Raw genomic sequence first — 21,393 nt, forward strand, 5'->3', positions numbered from 1 at the left:
GTTTGTGTGTGCCGCCGATCTCCTCCGCGCCCGCTTCGCCGCTCACCGCTTGCTGTTGAGTCTTTTCACGCGCCCCTCCTGCGTCAAGCTTTTTGTGCCACCTTTCGTGGCGGTTTCCAGCCAGCTCGTGATCGGCCTCCTTCCAGCTGCAATGACCCACTTTGTGTGTTTTTCATTTTTATTTCCCTGTATTCTTGTTTTTCTGTTTTGTATTTCCTTTGAGTTCCCCTGTAGTTTGTTTTCTTTGAGTTCCCAAGCAGGGAGCGCTGCAGATGGAGATGGCGGGGAAGAGAGCAGCCAAGGGAACGGCAATACCAAAGGCAAAAACAGAGGAAAAGCAGAGGTGTAACGACCGAAGGAAAAGTGCTAGCCACATCTGCGCTATTACCCCAAAAGGACTAGTCAATTTGGAGTTTTCCTAAAATTCATTATAAAGCACAGTTTCACCTAATAACTAGGCAATGTGGGACTTAGCACCCATTACTATCTTTATAAACTACCCACTCTATGTGGGCTTCTTCTCATCTTCCCAATATGGGATCGGGGTGTTACAAACTCCCCCTCTTAAATTCCTGACGTCCTCGTCAGGTCTACGTCATGCAGTGCTCTAATACCACATGGCCTGATGTTACTAGGTGGCTCTGATACCACTTTGTAACGACCTAGGAAAAAGCGCTAGCCACATCTGCGCTATTACCCCAAAAAGACTAGTCAATTTGGAGTTTTCCTAGAATTCATTATAAAGCTCAGTTTCACCTAATAACTAGGCAATGTGGGACTTAGTACCCATGATTATCTTTATAAACTATCTACTTTATGTGGGCTTCTTCTCATCTTCCCAATATGGGACCGGGGTGTTACAAGAAGGGAAAAGGAGAGGTGGGGAGGGGGAAGAGAGGGGCACTAGGACCAGGGGCATCAAGTAAAATACTAGCACTCGGAGCAGAGAGGAGGGTGGAGGAGGGATGCAGGCAACGGCCATCCCTCCTCCCCTGTAGCTACGGCACTCTGGAGGGGGGCTTAGGGTTTCACGGCTTTGATTAGAAAAACATGACATTGTGAATATTACCTTGAGATTCTGATGGGCCGGTTGAGTGATATTATTCCCAAGACGAGTCATACTTATTTTGAGGCAGTGTATTTGCATGAAAACTAAAAATACATGTGTCACATGAATTTTGTACATATAACAAATTAATAGACTGAATTGAAAATAAAAAAAAAACTTGGTCCGTATCGCCCTTTGAATGTCAAAAAGGTGTATATAGATTGGAATGCTTTATTCATTGTCTCAAGGTTGCTTTCCCCATTCAATATTCAATTTGCTCGTTTGAGGACATGATTAATTTGCAAACATACTTTAGAAAACTTCATTCAGAATCTCCCACATTGAATATATATATAGTCATCAAATTTGGCACGAGGGGAAGTTTTTCTTGACAATTTTGTATCATTAGAAAAATGGTCTCATTAGTGAAAATTGAAAGAAATAATAGCTGGGGAGTCCATTAAAATATTCCAAGCGGGAAGAATTGGAGTCATCGTGGACCTCTAGGTGGTGGAATTTTAGATAGAAAAAACCATCGTTTTCCTAATTAAAATAACCTGAGGCATCATTGCTGCTGTCATTGATGAGTCTTGCCCAAAAAGCTATGGAGATTGATTATTCATGAAGGATTTCTATCCGTCCGTTCAAGGTAACAGACGTGGATGATTTCATGTCATGGGCAGGTGATGATCAAGTGACACGATTCCTCAAATGGAAGACTTTCACCTCCAAGGAAGAGGCTTTGACTTTCATCAAGGATATCTGCATACCCCATCCTTGGCGTCGATCGATATGCGTCGATGACCACTGTTCAATCGGCTTCATCTCCGTCTTCCCGGGGTTGGGCAATGACCGGTGCAGGGCTGATATGGGGTATGCATTAGCCACAAAGCGCTGGGGCCAGGGGATAACCACCAAGGCAGTGAAGATTGCCCTCTCACAAGTGTTCAAGGACTTGCCTAATTTGGTAAGGTTGCAAGCTTTTGTTGATGTAGAGAATAAGGCCTCCCAGAGGGTATTAGAGAAAACTGGTTTCCAAAAGGAGGGGCACCAAGGAAATATTGCCATATTAAGGGAAAAATCACAGATTTACTTGCCTATAGTTTTTTATCAACCGACTCCACCTCTATAGAGTAAACCCTTTATATTACCCTGTAATTTAATTTATACTAGTAAAAGATTTGGACCGTCATGCATGTAGCACTCTGTTCCCAAAGGTCTATATATATAGAATTAGCTTTGGGTATCATGAATGTGGTGCAATGTAAAATATTTCTTATAAATGTATTTGTATTTTCTGATGTTTTTGAATTTTGGGTTTGTGTGATTTTTTATTACCGTTGATGTATCATAAACATGAAGTGGGTTGAAGAGAAAAAAAAAACATGGAGTGAGTTAAGAACACCTTAACAAAGGATAAGAGACAATAAGTAATGTAGAAATTAAGAAAAATAGACTTACGAAAGACTTGGTGAAATCTGGTCTAAGACCGTTTGGGGGGGGGGAAGAGATACTATTTGAATGATATATGCGGGAAGCCACTAGGATAAAAGAAAAACCCGGAATCGTTCAAACACTAGAGAGACCATTCGACGGTAAAGGTGAGGGGAATGACATGCAGGAAGCCACTTAGGATAAAGAAAAAACCTAGCCGAACACTAGAGAGACCATTCGAACGGTATGTGCGGGAAGCTACATAGGATAAATTGAAAAACCCTACCATTCCAATGACTCAAGAACCGTTCTAACAATGATAATTTCCATGATAGACCCTAACGCCTTTCACTCGCCCAAAGCCATCAAAGAGAGAGAGAGAGAGAGAGGGGAGGCTCTTGGAGGTTTTAGCTTCAAATCTTCAAAGAGGTAAACTCCTACCCTTTACTTTAGTCTATTTCTTTTATAAAGCATGCTTTAGTTGCGATTTTATGGTAGTGTTTATTGCAGTGTTTATTGTGTGTGTGTGTGTGTGTTGAAGTTGTGGTGTGGTGAGAAAAAAAAAATCATGGTTTTTCAAGACCTTGGCTTTTGGTAGATGGTGTCATATCTTGGACAAATGAGGCCAAGACCGAATTTTAGGCAGGAAATTATTAAATAATGTGAAACTTATTATGAAAAAAATATGTGCCATGTGCATACTAGATTATACAGACTTGACAAGAGATATTGTGACCGACACAACCACCTTGAGGCTATAATTCAATCCAAATTCCACTTCTTTAATCCGGATTAAGGTTTAGTGGTTACACTCTAAGTTAATTAATTTTGAAAGCATTATATATGCAGAGTTAAATGATCGGTTTGATGTGTCATGACGTTAATTAATTGGACAGTAGGTTAACGAAGGGACTTATTAAATATCAGAGAATAATCTAAGAATCTAATTGTTGAAATTGAAAACTTAAGAACAAAATTATAATTAAGGAAAATTTAAAAATGAGTCATTATGGTTTAACTGAGTTGCAAATAGCTCCCTAAGGTTTTAAAAGTGATTGAAAACTCCTTAAGGTAAGCAAAAAAAAGACAAACAAATTGGTCATTGGATTTATCTCTCGTTTGAAAATTTGATAGAATATGTTATGCTAGCACCAATAATATTGAAACATGTGTCCTTTAGAATAAAAAATATAAAATCTTATAAAAAAATAGAGAATATGAATAGAAAAAATAAAAGAGTGGTCCGGCCACCACATTTGACTATAAATGAGCTTGATGCTGTTGGAAGGTAGGAGAGGACCACGTTCAAGTTCACCCACCTAGTCACCGAGTTCGAATTAGAGGCTTGCACTAGAATCTCGTTGTTGGCGGGTTGATAATTTGGGTGTTGGTGCTAGTGATGACCTTGATAATGGCACCATCGGTCCCGTAGAACTAGACTTTTCCTTTGGTCGTGGACTGAGGAGGCCAAAGGAGTCATTTGACCACCTCAAATTGGCAATCAGAGGTTTGAACTATTCCCACGGCCAAGAGGATAGTTCGAGTACCCAATGTCAACTCAAATTTTATTTTATTTTTCATTGTTGTTACAATTTTAGCAATTCATTTTAAGTGAAAAAAAAAATAAAAAATAAAAAAAGTATTGCACCGATGCTATCCCACCTATCCAAATTCCAAATCCTAATTTCCGATCGATGCATCCCTCTTTAAACATCCTGCCCCCAAAAAAGGTGAAAATTGTAAGATAACAACTACACATTTTCTTTTTTACATTGTCGGGTGTACACTTTTACTCACACTCTCGTATATATTTTTTAATATCACAGTAAAAATTACTAATGAATTTTAAATAAATTACTATTAAATTTTTAAATCTAATAATAATTTTATTATTATGTTAGAAAGTATAAAAATAAAAATGTGAATAGCATTTTTCGAATAAATTGTAAATGAGCATAAATGGCTAAAAACCTTTAGGCCTATTTGAGCATGCGTTTGAGAAGCTTAAAACTTAAAGGGTAAAGTCTACTTAATCCCCTCAAACTACAACCCCAATGATAATTTACCCTTTAAACTATCAATTGCGACAATTTACCTCCCAAACTACCAAAACAATGACAATGTACCCTAAATTTTAACAAAATGATGAAATTACCCTTACTAAAATAAAAATAAAAATACTAAAATTTATTTTTTTCAAAATTTTAAGGGTATTTTTGTCTTATTAAAAATTCTATATGAGTAATTTCGTCATTTTGTTAGCATTTGGGGGTACATTGTCATTGATTTAGTAGTTTGAGTGGTAAATTATCGTAATTGATAATTTGGGAGTAGATTGTCAATGAGGCGGTAGTTTGAAGGGGTTTACCCAAATTTAAAAATGCATTTAACACTCAAAAGGTTTGTTTAAAAAAAAAAATACTCGTTTAATAAAAAAAAAATTTAAGCCCTTAAAGGTCCAAAAAGCCTAAAGATAATTAAAACGCACTTTTGATAAAAACTTAAAATTAAGACTTTTGACAAAAAATTATTTTCGTTTTAACTCAAAAGTTCTATTTTTCAAACACACCCCTAAATGTGTTCCTAGGAAACATACACCTACGTACGTGCCCTTTTGTTTTACTTTATTTCATTTTATGCTTGGAATTGGAACTCATTTACCCGCATGTTACCGTTTCGTACAAAGTCAAAACCCTAACCCCTAAAACCTTCGTGTTCCGCACAGGGCAGCTCAGCTCTCCTCACCTCCAGCTCCTAACAATGGGTCGAAAACTCAAAGACTACACTACCGCCGAACCTGAACCAGCCCAAGAATCTTCACCAAACCCTGAAATGAAAGCCGAGAAGAAGAAAAAGAAGAAGCACAAAGACAAGGACGAAGCCAATCCCAAGCGGAAGCTCCAAGAAACCGAGCCCCAAGATGCTCAAAAGGAGAAGAAGAAGAAGAAGAAGGACAGGAAAGGGGACGATGCAGAAACCGAAACCCACGAAGGAAAAGTGGAACCGCAGCGAAACGATGGCGTTGATGATGGTGAAACGGTGAGAGATGGGCACGTGGTGGTGACCGGTAAGAATGTGGAATCAGCCAAGTATGCGCCGCTGAAGTCGTTCGCCGAGTCGCGGCTGCCCGAGGAGGTTTTGGAGTGCTGCAAGAATTTCCAGAGCCCGTCTCTGATTCAGTCTCGGGCCTGGCCATTCTTATTGGACGATCGTGATTTTATTGGGATTGCAGCGACCGGGTCAGGTAGCCTCATTGATTTTTTGTGTGTTTGTGTGAAATGGGAATTTGGGTTTGTGGGCTTATGATTGTATTTTGTGGAAATTTGGTGTTGTGCGTAGGTAAGACATTGGCATTCGGGGTGCCAGCGATTATGCATGTATTGAACAAGCGAAAGGGGAAGATGTCGAAAGGGCGGTGGCCGCTCTGCCTTGTACTCTCACCAACAAGGGAGCTAGCTCAACAAGTATGTTGCCATTGACCCGTATTGTATTTATGGGCCTAGTGTTGTATGTGCAATTTGTTTGTGCTATGTGAATCATGCAATGGCATTTCTGTGTTATGTGGTGGATTTGTGTTGAGGATAATGCTTGTTAGGATTTTTGTGGCTGCATAATTCTTTGCTTATATTTGCAGCAGCAAAGAAATTGTTTTCTACTTATAGATTCTCTGCATGATTCTGCAGTATTTAGAATAAAGTGTTAGATTTTTGAACTACTCCCTTTTTTTTTCTTTTTCTTTTTTTTGCTTTTTTGTTTTCCTGGAGAAATTTGTGGGGAAATCTCCTTTCGATCTTTAAGTTTTTTGTATGGATCATTACTTAGGTGTTTGTTCTTTGATGTATTCTGAATATTAGCTATTAGTAAGCTTTACCTTAACACGGGGACATGAAGAATCTGGGAAAATTTATAGAAATGTGATGATTTTTATTTTGGAATTTTTTTTTAAATGCAATCTAGTAGTATGAATAAAATTTTGAAGGTAGTAAACATAACTATGAATATATTGAGGATTAAATGAAGAGGCAAAACACTAAAAGTAAATTATAAGCTAATTAAAGGCATGGAGAGGTATTGACTGACCTTTGTCGTCAAATTACTGCATGCTAAGATGGGGCATGTGTAGTGGGTTGACTAGTCCTGAATTGAGTGTAGTCAACTTTGAAAGAGCATGCTATTGGCATTAAGAATTCCATGTGGGACTGGGTAATTGAGTTTCAAGTGACAATATACCATGCATGCCTGGTGATGCTTGGTTGTAAAATGCTTTGAGCAGGGGTCATGCTGTTGAGTAATATTTTTGAAAAGTAGACCATATACTATGTCCTAGTTCTGGGTTAAATGCCAACCCGTTTAATCCATTCATCATTTCATCTTTTTTCTTTTATTTTCTTATTACTTGTGGCTATCATGAACAGTTGCAAACTGTGAACCAACGTGAAGAACAAAGATATTTTTTTTTTTCAGTTTGGAAAAACGAAAATGAAAAGCTGATTGTAGCCACAAAAATTGGGCCATGTTTGTTTGTGTTTTTATTTTCTGTTCTCAAGACAAATACGTTAACAAACAACTCAAAACACAAAAACCGTTTTCACATGTCACATCAAAGCACTTTTTCAAACTAAAAAAAAAAACCCTCTAAAATGCATTAACAAACGTGCCTAAAATTTTAGAACTATATAAACATTTAGAAATGATGCATTGCACATATATGTTGGCAGAGAACATCGCAAGAAAATAAAATTATATGCATTATAAGATGTTAGCATTTCCTTGTTTTATGTCTAGCTACTATTCTGATATTGTGCTATTGTGCTATTTTGCTTATGGTTCCATCTTCTTTCCATCTGTTAGGGGATATTCTATGTGTTGTTCAGTTTTATTTTTTATTTCTCTAGAAACATAACCAACTATTGGCTTTATGTTCTGGTGGTAGATTTCAGATGTTCTTTGTGATGCTGGGAAACCTTGTGATGTGCAATCAGTTTGTCTGTATGGAGGAACCTCTAAAGGACCTCAAATATCTTCTTTGAAGTCTGGTGTTGTAAGATATTCTGTTCCTCCTTTCTAATTGCATTATCCTGTATTTATATGCCAATTGTAGAAGTCGCATTCTTAATTTACTTTATCCTTTTAGTTAAATATATTTTATGTTCTGCTTGTTTGCATACATTTATTTATTTGGAAGGATTATGTATCTGCTACATTTTCTAATAATTTGGTCATGTTTGTCTTTTTATTTACACTCAGGACATTGTCATTGGAACGCCTGGTCGTTTAAAGGATCTGATTGAAATGGGCGTGTGCGTCCTTAAGGAGGTATCTTTTGTGGTAAGTTCTTTATTTTTTGGAGGAATACCTGGCTTTTAATTCTTATTTCTTGATGTGTTTAACAATCAAATGCTGGTTATTACAATTTTGATCAGTTAATTTCTGCCTATTTTTCTAATGGTAATAAAACAGTTGCAGTATGATGGAATTGTCTTGCCTTTTCAATTGCACATCAGTTTCTTGGGAAAATCCAATTCCTCAAAAACATATTGTCGACTATAGTAATTTTGTCAATGACCTTCATCCAAATGGCAATGTTGGTTATCAAAAAGTTGAGGTCATTAGTTCGAATCTCCCATTTCCCATTCCCTTTGGACAATATAACAAACCAAGAATTTCTTGGACCTGATGATATGTCACCGTCTCCTGTCTACTTTTAGAGGCTTCATCATGGAGTTATTTAAAGGGGTTTTATTGCTTGCTTCCCCAATTATTTGGAGAACATTGAGGACTAGACCGTATGTCAGGGGAAAATGTGACAACCTTTCATGGTAATCCGATTTAGGCCATATAAGAAAGGTCAGGTGATACTAATAGAAGAGGGTGCACACAATAATGGTATTTAAAAAGCCTTGTTTCTATTTAGCCCATTGCAAGTGCTTATTTTAATCCACATCACTTTCCAGATCGAGTGGCCATTTCTTAAAATGCTTCATCAATTGCTGCAAACTTGAGATTTCCATACGCAGTCAAGTCTAAATGGTCACCTATCTCCAATAGCTATTCCTTTTTCCATTTGATCCTAATAAATTCATTTTTGCAGAAGGGAGTTCATTTTTCCCTCCCTCCCTCCCTGCTAGAGCTCAAGTAACTTTTTTTTTTTTTTTAATAACTATACTACTTAGGAGAATCCACAGCACCCTAGATGTTAAGAGTGAGCATCTCACAGACAAGGTCCACAAGAACCATTTTCTGAGAAAAAGATAATAGAATCTTAAAAGTACTGCCTGTAGCCTGTTAGATATTCTCTCAAACATGAGTAACCTGTATTTCTCATGATAACATCTCACCACCCGAGCTTTACCTATCAAAAAAAAAACATCTCACCACCCTAGCTCATTTAACTTATATAAAAAAAATTAAAAAAAAAAAAAAAAAAAAAATCTCTCCACCCAAGCTGTGTCATTTCCTTCCTGAAAAAAACCCATGCTTTTGTGTGGGTTCTTGTGTCATCTTCATTTGGATGCTAGTAGGTTCACACTGTTGCAAATGTACACCAAACAGAGACACTAAGAAAACTCTGAAAGTAAAAAATTATATTTTTTTATTCTTTTTACCTTGTTTTTTCCCATAACTTTGAGATCACCAAGTACCTCTTTGTCGTTGAACTTGCAACTATCATAATTGCCTTATCATACCTAAGTTTTAGTATGGATGAGACACATGAAAAAAATTCAGGTTTTGATGTATTTTCTTTATATGGAATATATTAGTTTCAATTTGTGCTCTTACCAAAAATGACTATCAATATTCCGTAGGTTCTTGATGAAGCAGACCGAATGCTTGACATGGGATTTGAGCAAGAAGTTCGTTCTATATTGGGCCAGACCTGTTCTGGTATGTAACATGTTAACAAAAAGTTTATTCTTTCTCTATGTTTCTTAGAAGCAATTTTTTTTGAACTTATTTGTTTATTTATATATTCTTTCTATTTCTGAACTCTAATCTACTCTTAGGTTTGCTCAATTATTATTAATAAGTAGCTTCAATATCTGATATTCTGAACATTGGCTAGGTTTCTGCCTCCTATAGCCCAAGAATGTTAATGAGGTTCTACTGAGATTTTGATACCTGATACTGGTATTCCAAGATTTTGATACCCAAAGTGGGTCACAAGGTGACCCTCAAAGTGGGTCACAAGTGACCCGCCGCGGGTCACTTGTGACCCATCGTGGGTCGCAGACCCTCCGTTGGGTCACAAAGACCCATGGTGGGTCACCAAGGTGACCCACAATGGGTCTTTTTTTATTTTTCCAAATTATTTTTTAAAAATAATAAAATTTTATTTTTTTAATAAAAAATGAGGGTATTTTAGGAATTTCACACCCTTCCGTTAGGATTTCACAGAAAATCTTAACGGAATGGGGTATTTGGAACGAAACGAAAGTTCGATACACCAAAATGAGAGACTTTAAACTTTGGAGGGGTGTTTGCAAAAGGCGCGTAAGTTTATGGGGAGTAAGTGAAGTTTTCTCCTTCTTTTTTTTTTTTTATAAATAATGTATATTCAAACAATGCGCAAAGGGGCACAACCCATCTTTGTATACTCCCTGTGTATTAAGGTTGCACCTCTTTGCGCTTTATTAATGATATGAAATTACTTATCAAAAAACAAATCGTTACTATCGTATGCTAATCTTTCAAGAATTATTGTATTGTCTTGTCCAAATCATATCACATCCATGTTCCATGTTGGTATTGATGCTTCTTCGGTCCAAAGTGCAGAGTTTAAATAGTGATTAATCTAATTCTCCATGTCCGATAATGTAGTCTCTATAAGTTCTAGTTTATTTTACTTACCAAAAGAACTTCTAGTTATCAGCTTGTTTAGACAATCAATTATAATTATTCACTTATGGCTAATGTTTGTTCGTGTTTGCTTTTCCCCTAAATGTAACTGAATAATTTCTTATTGCTTCATGTTGTGGAAGTACCTGAACTATTCTGGTTATCTACAATTTTTTTAAATGTAAAAGATTGGAATGATTATATAATTTGTTGCGGTGAGTTATCTATGTACATGAGGAACCGAAGGGAATTTTAGATTTTTATGGTTGTTTCAACTTATGGTAGATAATTCTCTATTGTCACTTAAAGTACAAGTTGATGTAAAATTATAAGGCGCCTTGAGATAATTGATCTATGAGGAACATGTTGAATTGATGTTTTGAGAATTTTCTGACATGGGACAGACTTTGAAAATTGCCTGCAGTTTCTTATACTTTAGGCTTTAGATTCTGCAAACTAGTGGTTTTAGGGCTTGGGATTGTAAATTGAGTGATGCAACCATGGAAGATTAATTTGCTGTTATTTTGCAGCTTTATTGATTTGAAGATTTATTTTCTGGTTCACATGGATTATCAAATTGGATCAAGCCTTATATGGTTTTGGATGTCAAGTCTTTGGAGTCTACGACCAAAATAGTTTTTGATTGTGTTATTATTTCATAAGTGATGGTTAGTTTTGTAATCAAGGGTAGATATATACTATTTTGCTATTCCTTCGACGTATGGTTTATTGGTAACTGAGTGGTGTGAAACATTCCAAGAGTTTCTAACTGCCTTGGGTTTATTTCTTCTGTGTTCAAGTTAGTCTTTATTTAGCTTTTATTAGGCCTTTGGCTTATGGGTGAAATTAGGAGTCCTAAGGTTACCACTACGATAAGTGAGTTCTTATATGTCTTCAATGTATTCAAAGAATAGCCAGAGATTTTGGTAATGAAATATTGAGTATTTGGTTATTGGAGGTATGCATGACTAGAGCATTCTCTCTCTCTCTCTCTCTCTCTTCTTTGTTGCACATCAGTACTGTTCAGTAGTGCTATTCTGTATTCACAGCTCCTGAGCAGCCACAGTACTCTTATTTTCCCTTTCTTATACAACCTGAAATCTGATCCCGTCTCCTATACTCTTTGAATCCTTAAAATCTTAAAAAAATTCAACCTTTTAAATTGCAAAGCCCAACCTTTTATTGCTGTTGGAAAACTCTAGCAAGTTGTTTTTCTAAGTTCCAGATTCTTTCGTCCATTAAAATTCAATCTGTAAACCCTAACCCGTTCTTCTAAGATCCTAGATCCACATGTTCTTCTAATCCTATGCCCATCACAAGGACAGTAGTTAGGTTGTCCATAATCTGTCCTAGGTCAATTTAGAGCTCTTAGTCCGAGTATGGTCAGAAAAGATAGGTTTGAAAGGCCAATAAAGGATTCTTGAAAAAGACAGGTTTGCATGAGTGAGGAAATGTTGCAGGTGGTGAGGCATGATCTTCATGTAATTTCAAAATTCGGAGAGGCTAACTGCCCAGAAACCCCTGCTTAAGGAAAGATTATGGAGTGGGCCAAAGCCTGAATTGTCATATGGACAGGGATTTGGATCTTACGTGGCTCAGACTACATGGGCTTTTAACATTGGAAATAGCAGATCAACAGCTGACCAAAGCAGCCCAGTTCAGAATCGTCTGATACTGGGCACATTAATGATTTGATTCGATCATGATCCTTCGAATATGGCAGTATCAATGGAGCTTTTTGTCTGCCTGATGTGCTGGCCTTTTGCTGACATCTTCTGGATTCATGGTGCCATTACATTTAATGGGTTTGAGTTGAATTTGATGTCGCTGATAGTAAAGCAAAAAATCCTACCTTCAATGTAAATTACTCGCAACATGCACCATAAATACATGAATTTAGTTGAGAGGCCCCTTCTTTAAGCCTTGGCTTTCACTTAATTACCTCTCATATACATTGGGTTTTGGTAGAACATGCCTGATGAATCCCTCCCATTGGATGGGTATCTAAAGCAAATCAAATATGCAGAAGTCTATGTTTTGTACTCATCATTATGGGGCATGATTATCTTCTAATTTAAGTCGTATAGTTATTTGTGCATTTTGTTTGATTCTATTCTCAGTCTGGATGAATTACTTTTGTAGCTTCCTTTTTTTTATTTTATTTTTTCAGACAAGAGCTATATATATTTTTTAAATTATGTGCAGCTCGCCAAATGGTAATGTTCAGTGCTACCTGGCCCCTGTTAGTTCATCAATTAGCTCAGGAGTTCATGGATCCTAATCCGGTTAAGGTGTTAATCTTCGTTCATGGTGACCTTTGAGCAGTTTCTTATCACTATCTCTGAAGTAAAACTGAATGTTGTTTCAGGTTGTTGTAGGTTCAGAGGATTTATCTGCCAACCATGATGTAATGCAGATAGTGGAGGTATAAATTCTCAATAACATATAAGTGACCTGTGTAACCATTAAATATGTGTGTGTGTATTCATTTTCATCCATTAACAGACTTCCGTTAACATATGTAGGTTTTGGATGATCGTTCACGTGATCAGCGTTTGGTTGCTCTGCTAGAAAAATACCACAAATCCCAACGGTATTGACCGCTGCTCAGTTAGATTTGTTTCCCCTTCATTTTGATTTATCTGATAAATTTGTACATTCATGCCTGGCCCAATTGAACCCTGGAGGATTATACCATTGATTTAGATGAATGCATTGTGTACCTATGTTACACAGGAAAAACCTTGAATTCTGTGGACTTCTGTATAATGTCTTTTAATATCTCGTTGTGGTATATCCTCCTAATACGTTTCTATTTTGTCAGGAATAGAGTATTGGTTTTTGTCTTGTACAAGTTGGAAGCGAAACGTGTTGAAAATATGCTGCAAGAAGGGTAAGTTCCTGTTAGCCTGACATATAGTTTTTACTTTGTTAACCAAGGCGACTATTCTGGCTATGGCTCTAAGCTGCTGAAGATAAAATGAAAAGGTACTGATGATTTCTGACCTGATGTTTCTAGTGGTTGGAAGGCTGTTTCAATACATGGTGACAAAGCACAAAATGAACGTACAAAAGCACTATCATTATTCAAGAAGGGGAGCTGCCCTTTAATGGTGAGATGTATTTTAGTATTTCATTTTTTAAGTGTTTCTCACTCATTCATGCACGCCACACACAGAGACTCAATTTAGCATGGTGCATAATTACTTTGAAATTTTGAGTAAAGAATGTGCGAGGGACTGTTGGAAATAAAGGACTATGATCCTTTTAGACCATCTACATTATTGAGTGACATGAAAAATGGCAAAGAGTGGACTCGAGTGTGAAAAAGTGAACTGGAATAAGCCAAAAAAAAAGAAATTTTATATATGTATTTTCTGGGAAACATTTGTATTGTTGTATCTATCTATTTATTTATTCTTTTTCAAATTGAATTATGGGGTTCCAAGTTTGCCTCCCCTTCTTAGGATCATCTAGTAAGCCATATAGTATAAGAATGATTAGGATCATCTATAATTGTATGTCTTGGGATTTTGCATGTTCTGGGATCCCATCTATGATTAGAATTTGTATGGTTAGTTGCTATTTTGGTTTCATCATTTGTAACTGTAGCTATTTATTTTCTTTTTTCTTTCTCCTAAAAGTGTAGACTCAATTGAGACTTGTAATTTAAGAATTGTTATGTATTTTCCCAGTTTCATTGAAGTTTATGACTGGACTTTGCACAATAAGCAACAGCTGCAAACCTTGATTTCTTTCAGAACCCTGATTTCATAATTCTCGTCCATTTTAATAGTTCTGTGGCAACTGTTAACTTCAGTGTACTGGATTTGAAAGACCATGCATTATGCTTCTTGGACTTTCGGAGTTTCTTAAAATTTTGAAAACAACAAATAAAAAAGTTAGAAAAGAAAATGATTGAAATGTAGGAAGCTAACTCTGAACAGAAATCTAACTCTGAAGTGTAGGAAACTAACATAGAACATTCATAAGTGGAGGAAACTAACTCTGAACAGAAATCTTCTAGACGTATTATGCTATAGTTGGCAGCTTCTTTAGTAACTGATTCATCTGAGACCATACATGTGCAGATAGCTACTGATGTGGCTGCTCGGGGATTGGATATTCCAGATGTTGAAGTAGTTATCAACTATAGTTTTCCTCTCACCACGGAGGATTATGTCCACAGAATTGGGCGGACTGGACGGGCTGGTAAGAAGGGTGTAGCTCATACATTCTTCACGCAGCAGAACAAGGTAGTTTTTGTTGGTCAATATCTTGGTAATCTGATGTTTAGCTAATTAATTCTCGTTTTCTTTATCTCAAGTACTAATGGCACTATTTCAGGGACTTGCGGGAGAGCTGGTGAATGTTCTCAGAGAAGCTGGGCAAATTGTGCCAGAAGCCCTTATGAAATTTGGCACTCATGTAAAGAAGAAGGTGTATATCTATTTTCTTTTTATCATTTGGCCCCCAAGTATTAGGCACTTGTGTTCACTGTTCACTGTTCACATTCATGTCCATATGGTTGGAGTTTTCCCTCCATTCTTTAGGTGTTCCTGCTTTTGTGCTTATTGTCTGTGCACATGCACAGTGCCTGTGTGTGTGCATGTGAGATGTAGGGGTGGCAATTCATGTTCCTATGTCAAGTTCGGGCCGTGTTGAGACATAAGTATAAGACTATACAGTTTAATCCTAACCCAATCCATTTAATTTAATGGGTCGGTCCCCTTTAACCCCAACACACTAATTTCATGTTGGGTTTGTATCAAGTTTACAGATTGTGTCAAAAATTACCAACCTTAGATAGATGTTTTAAGCACTGCATTTCTTTTACCTCTTCCGAACTATTTTAATAATGTCTGTTGCAATACAGGAGTCCAAGCTTTACGGGGCTCACTTCAAGGAAATTCCTATAGATGCTCCCAAGTCTAAAAAGATCACATTTGACAACTCTGATGATGATGACTGAATCATGTGGCAATCCAAACTCAATTCTTCCATTGCCATGGATGCTAGGAGATTTAGAGCTGATTGTGGATTATGGCCTCTGTGGATAGGCCATAATCCTTCTCATCTGTAAGTTATTGTTTTTCTCACACCTCTTTGTGGAGAAACACATTTGTTGCTACGGGCCGACTATTAAATTATATTAATTCTTTTTCATTTCCTTCTTCCTATTCTCTAATGGAATTTATTTTTATTTTTTTTTTAATAAACATAGTGTTTCTTTTAATTTCTTTGAGCATTAGTTGTGCAATTGCTGTAATATTACAACACTCTCTTGGTGACGGCTTGTGGGTCAATATTTAACACTTTGCTGAATGATCCATGCCTACATTGTTTTTGTTTCTTCTATGTATTTCTGGTATATTTGAAGAGCACAAAAGATTGTCCAGCCAAAATTTCCCTTTGAGGTACTGAGCTTGAAAGAAACATGGGTAAAAATGCATTCAAAGCTCTTACATAATTCTTTAAGACCCATAGATATTTTCTGTCTCCCTAATTTGGGGTTGTATACTTATGCATACATACTTGGGTTTTGCCCTTTTGCGCTTTCTAATAAGATGATTTACTTTGTATTAAGAAAAGGGCGAAACTTATCTCTCAAAACTACCGCACAATTTTCAATCCCTAAACTTTAAAAGTTTGCAATGTGAGGTTCTAATCTTTTAACCTCTCTTTTATTTACTTCCTACCGTTTAAATTTTTCGTTAACTTAGATGTCTAAAATGTAAAATGTCCATTATACTTCTAAAATTTATAAAAATACAACTAATGCCTTAGTTTTTTTAAAAAATAAATGAAATTCGAAACAAAAAACATAAATAAAGGATGATGGCCTTGGGAAATTTTTATTATTATTATTTTTTCACTTGTTTTGTTATTTAAAAAATAATAAAAATAATAAGAATAATAAAAATAAATTAGAAAGTGGGTATGAATGTATGATATTTTTGTTATTTTTGCTTCATCCCTTAGGATTTAACGGAAAATCTTATCCAGAGGTAATCAAAGGATTTGGAAGATGAGAATTCCATATTATAGGGTTTGTAGCAGTGATGCTAACATCCGTTGACACTGCCAAATTGCCCACGTAGAGTGAGCATTAAAAAAAGTTTGAGTACCAATTAACGTTGTTTTAATAATCTAATCTTCTTGCTAATGACAAAAGCTATAAGATTAGATTAATTTCTGTACATTATTAATAAAAGGAAACCTCTTTATTTGGTAAGCGTGGCACTTTGAGTTGACAATTGAGATCAGTTTTTTTAAGGTTTTATCATGGATTGAGATCCCCTCCAATTACTCAAAATTGGAGAATTTTATGTTACGAAATCGTGGCTCTTTATTTTAAATCCAATGGTCTATAAAATGTCAGCTGCTTTTGTATAATCGAGGTATTAAATTTTGATTTTAAGTTGGCTTTTATTTTACCGAGGTTTAAATGATTTTATGGACCATTAGATTTAAAATGAAGGGTCACGATTTCGTAACATGAGAATCTCCAATTTCAAGTTTTAAGGGGATCTCAATCCGATCTTCTCCTTCGCAAGGTCAACAAGGAGGCCCATAGAGAGTGGGGAAAATAAACAAGGAATTTTCAGCATCTTTTATTTTATGCATTATTATGGCCAACACTGATTTGACATATCAAAATCGATGATCATTCTAGTCAATTATTGAAATTTTTTAATGATTTAATGATTTTGTTACAATATTCTTCAGGAATTCTCAATCTTTTGGTAACAAAATGGATATTTATAATCTGCAAATAACATGTTTGGTATATGCTCTCTTTAATATTTTTACTTATTTATAATAGTTCGCTTGAATACCTTAGAAACAAGAAGATTGGACTCGTTTGACAACGTTTTTTAGAATAGTTTTTCATTTTTTAGTAAAAAAAGTTAAAAGTGTTAACAAACAACTCAAAACACAAAACACTTAAACTCTTATATTTTCCAGCCGCCTTCACAGGCGGTGTTTTTTTCTTGTTTGCTAAGATGCAATATGAATCAGAATGAAAGTAAACAATTAATGTTTGAAGTTTTCAAATTGGCATCATTGGAATTGCCTTTACTTGTGAAACATAAGTACTCAAACATCATTCAAAGAAGATGAAGACACCATGAAATTTCGGTTCTTTAAGTTAAGTTGGTCAAAATCTGTGAGTCAACAATTTTATGTAAAAAGAAGACTCGATAATTTGGGATTCAAGATAAGTCAGATTAAGCAGAACAGATGAAGAAGATTGAGTGTCAAAAAGGGAATCCAGAATAGATCTGGAAATTTTAACCAGTTTGCAATTGGGTTGGAAAGAAGTGTGCAGCATGGCAATTGATCACCAAGGGGATGAAATAGAGAAGTTACAAGGTAATGATTCATTTGATAAAACTTTTTAGAGGGTGTTTTTTATTTTTGGTTGAAACGGCGTTTTGATGTAATGTAAAAGTGAAAGTAATTTTGAATATTTTATGTTTGACGTTATTTCTTAATGCTTTTATTTTTTTTCTTTCTAAAAAACATCCGTAAAAAGCGTTGACAAACGATGCCGATATTGTTTCTTAAGAAACTTTAATTTGAAGCAGTCTGGAGAACAAGTAACGAATTCATTGACCAGTTCAGTGGGTTGAAGAAAGGATGAAAATGATTATTTATTGGGCAACTTGAGCATTTCCTCAACTACAACCTGAACCAGTTGGTCATAGATCTCCCCAACACTAGAATGGTTATTATAATAGAATAGCAACCCAAAATTCAGACAAAAACCTCATCTCCAATTACCCTTGTTTCTCCACCGAAGAAACAGAAAAAGAGAAAATTGAGGTGTTTGTTTAGCCTTGTTTCTTTACAGTCTCAAAACACACAAAGGCTAGTTTGAGGAAAACTGAGAAGCAATGGCTGAAATTGCAGTTACCTATGTACTTGACAAGCTGGTGGCCTTGATAGAAGAAGAGGTGCAACTACTGAGGGGGGTCAAGGAAGAAATTGTGTGGATTGCAGATGAACTGGCACACATCAAGGCCTTCCTAAGAGTTGCTGATGAAAGGGAAGAGAGGAGTCCTGAACTTGGCGCGTGGGTTAAGCATGTGAGAGATGTGGCTTATGATATTGAAGATGTTCTTGATGAATACAGCCTTGTATTCACACATCCTTCTGGGTATGATTTTCATGCTTCTCTTAGTAAAATTGTTTCCTCCGTGAGGAATTTGAAAGCTCGCCGTCGTATTGCTTCCGAAATACAACACATCAAAATCAGATTTGTAGGTATCTTGGAAGGACATCACAGATTCCAGGGTGAAACTACAATAGTTGACACAAAAATTGCTGCAAATACATATCATGACCGCCGGCAGGATGCCCTTCTGATAGAAGAAGCTGACCTGGTGGGGATTGAAATGCCCAAAAGGCAGCTGATCAGCTGGCTTATCCGGGATGATAGCGGACGCGAAGTGGTTTCGGTGGTTGGCATGGGAGGTTTGGGGAAGACCACCCTGGTAAAGAAAGTATATGATGATGCACAAGTGAAGCTGCACTTCAAATACCGCGCTTGGGTAACGGTTTCTCAATCTTTTAAGATGGAAGATCTCCTAAAAGACATGGTTCAGCAACTCTACAACATAAAACGGAAACCAGTTCCTCAAAGAATGGACAGCATGAGCACCGATCAGCTAAGAACAAACATCAAAAACTTTCTGCAGAAACAGAGGTACCTAGTTGTGTTAGATGATGTGTGGCATATGGATGATTGGGATGCAGTCAAATATACATTGCCAAATAACAGTTGCAGCCGAGTAATGCTCACAACACGCAACTCTGAAGTAGCCTTTGCCTCTTGCCAGGAGTTCAATGGTAATGTCTATCCTTTGAACCCTTTGTCTCCTCAAGAGTCCTGGACTTTATTTTGCAGGAAGACTTTTGGGGTGAGCTCTTGCCCTCCAGATTTGAATACTTTTACAGAAAGTATCCTCAGAAGATGTGAAGGATTGCCACTTGCAATTGTGGCAATCAGTGGTGTTTTGGGGACCAAGAACAGGATAGATGACTGGGATCTGATTCAACGCAGCCTTGCTGATGAAATTAAAGAAAATGTTATACTCAATAGTATGGAAAAGATATTGTCACTCAGTTACAATGATTTGCCTTATTATCTAAAGTCTTGTTTTCTCTATTTTAGCATCTTTCCTGAAAGTCATCTCATTGACAAAATGAGAATCATTCGGTTATGGATAGCAGAAGGGTTTGTGAAAGAAAAAGAAGGAATGGTGTTGGAAGAAGTTGCAGAGGGCTACCTCTATGAGCTCTTGAACAGAAGCCTAATCCAAGTGGCAGGGACAACCAGTGAAGGGAGGATCAAAACATGTCGCATCCATGACCTTTTTCGTGAGATAATCATTTGGAAGTCAAGAGACCAAAATTTTGTAACCATAGCTCGAGGACAGAACACGATGTGGCCGGAAAAAGTTCGTCGCCTGTCAATACATAAAACCACGCAGGATGTGCAAGAAACCAAGAGCATCTCTCGGCTTCGTTCTTTGCTCATGTTTCAAAGGGTAGAATCATCGCTGTCTGAATCTTCAAACTCCCTTTTGTTTCCTCTTGATTTTAGGCTACTTAATTTGTTAGATTTGCAAGGTGCACCTCTAAAGATATTCCCAAATGAGATCACTAAGCTGTTCCATCTGAAATATCTAAGCTTGAGAGGCACAAAGATAGAAATCATTCCAAGCTCAATTGGGAATTTGCAGAACCTTCAGACGCTTGATCTTAAACACACATGGGTGACTGCATTGCCTGCTGAGATCTCACGGCTTCAGAAACTTCGCCACCTATTGGTGTATCGGTATGAGATTCACTCCTATGCACACTTCAATTCCAAATATGGTTTTAAGGCCATGGCACTACAAATCGGACATCTCCGATTCTTACAAAAGCTCAGCGTCATCGAGGCCGATGATCTAGGTGGCGATGATATGATGAAAGAGCTTGGAAGGCTGAATCAACTGCGGAGGCTTGTTATTGTAAAGCTCAAAAGAGAAAATGGGGCTGCTCTGTGCTCCTCCATTAACATGCTAACAAACCTTCGCGCTTTGTCGATAACATCAACTGAAGAGAACGAGATCATCGATCTTGAAAGCCTATCTTTCCCTCCTCCATTTCTGCAGCGGCTATACTTGACAGGATGTTTAGAGAAGTTGCCACACTGGATATCTTCTCTCCCTAGTTTGGCAAAGGTATCTTTGAAGTGGAGTCAATTGAGGGTAGATCCGCTTGAGTCACTCCAAGGTCTGCCAAATCTTGTACATCTTGAATTTCTGCAAGTTTATGAGGGAGAGATATTGCAGTTTAAGGCTCAAGGATTTCAGAGGCTGAAGGTTTTAGGCCTTGATAAGTTGGATGCACTGAAGACAGTTACAATAGAAATGGGAGCAATGCCTTTCCTTGAAAAGCTAATCCTGCAGCGCTGCAAATCCTTGCACAGGCTGCCATCAGGTATCGAACACCTTAGCAAGCTTAAACTGGTTGAATTTTTTGACATGCCTGATGAGTTAATCATGACAATACGTCCAGACATAGAAGGTGGGGATTATTGGAAGGTTGCAAATGTACCTGAAATCAACTCTACCTATTGGAGAGATGGTGCTTGGGATGTCTACTCCTTAGAGAGATTAAATGAGAGAGAGGGATCAGCTCCCACCAGGAGCCATGAACTTCCTCCATATTGGAAATAGTATTGAAAAAGATGGCTTCCCAATGCAGCCCCCGCGCGAAAAAAAAATTTCCATCAAGTTATTAGCAACGACAATTTTTTTTTTTTTTTTTTGGAAATTAGCGACGACTATCAGCGATGACTTTTGAGTGGTCGCAGAAGGTTTTGTCCCTAATGACCAAATTTCTTGTAGAATTCTCTGCTTGTGAACTTTGGACACTCAATCATGTTGGAAATGTTCCAATAAACCTCAATCTCAATACTTGAACTCAGTCTGCAGCTTTGCATGACTTGTAGGCAGATACAAAATAAATAATGATTGCTCCAAGTTTTCATTTTCCATGAAAGTTTTGTGCTGCTT

General features: G+C 36.9%; 2 protein-coding genes and 1 pseudogene across 2 annotated transcripts; all 3 read left to right on the top strand.

Moving 5' to 3' along the window:
• The first annotated feature begins 1,652 nt into the window (after positions 1 to 1,652).
• Positions 1,653 to 2,185, top strand: LOC132174095 (uncharacterized; annotated as a pseudogene).
• A 2,949-nt stretch (positions 2,186 to 5,134) lies between these two features.
• On the top strand, positions 5,135 to 15,492 carry LOC132176186 (DEAD-box ATP-dependent RNA helicase 5). Its single transcript, XM_059588323.1, has 13 exons — positions 5,135 to 5,726; positions 5,822 to 5,946; positions 7,416 to 7,523; positions 7,730 to 7,810; positions 9,289 to 9,367; positions 12,524 to 12,609; positions 12,687 to 12,743; positions 12,844 to 12,911; positions 13,143 to 13,211; positions 13,338 to 13,431; positions 14,410 to 14,574; positions 14,666 to 14,758; positions 15,195 to 15,492. The coding sequence occupies exons 1-13, from the start codon at positions 5,243 to 5,245 to the stop codon at positions 15,288 to 15,290; spliced, it is 1,605 nt and encodes a 534-aa protein (XP_059444306.1). The 5' UTR covers positions 5,135 to 5,242; the 3' UTR covers positions 15,291 to 15,492.
• Positions 15,493 to 18,219: 2,727 nt separating this feature from the next.
• On the top strand, positions 18,220 to 21,054 carry LOC132174097 (disease resistance protein RPM1-like). The gene has a single exon (XM_059585801.1). The coding sequence runs from the start codon at positions 18,220 to 18,222 to the stop codon at positions 21,052 to 21,054; it is 2,835 nt and encodes a 944-aa protein (XP_059441784.1).
• The last annotated feature ends 339 nt before the right edge of the window (positions 21,055 to 21,393 follow it).

The sequence above is a fragment of the Corylus avellana genome, chromosome ca3, assembly GCF_901000735.1.
Source record: "Corylus avellana chromosome ca3, CavTom2PMs-1.0".
NCBI lineage: Eukaryota > Viridiplantae > Streptophyta > Magnoliopsida > Fagales > Betulaceae > Corylus > Corylus avellana.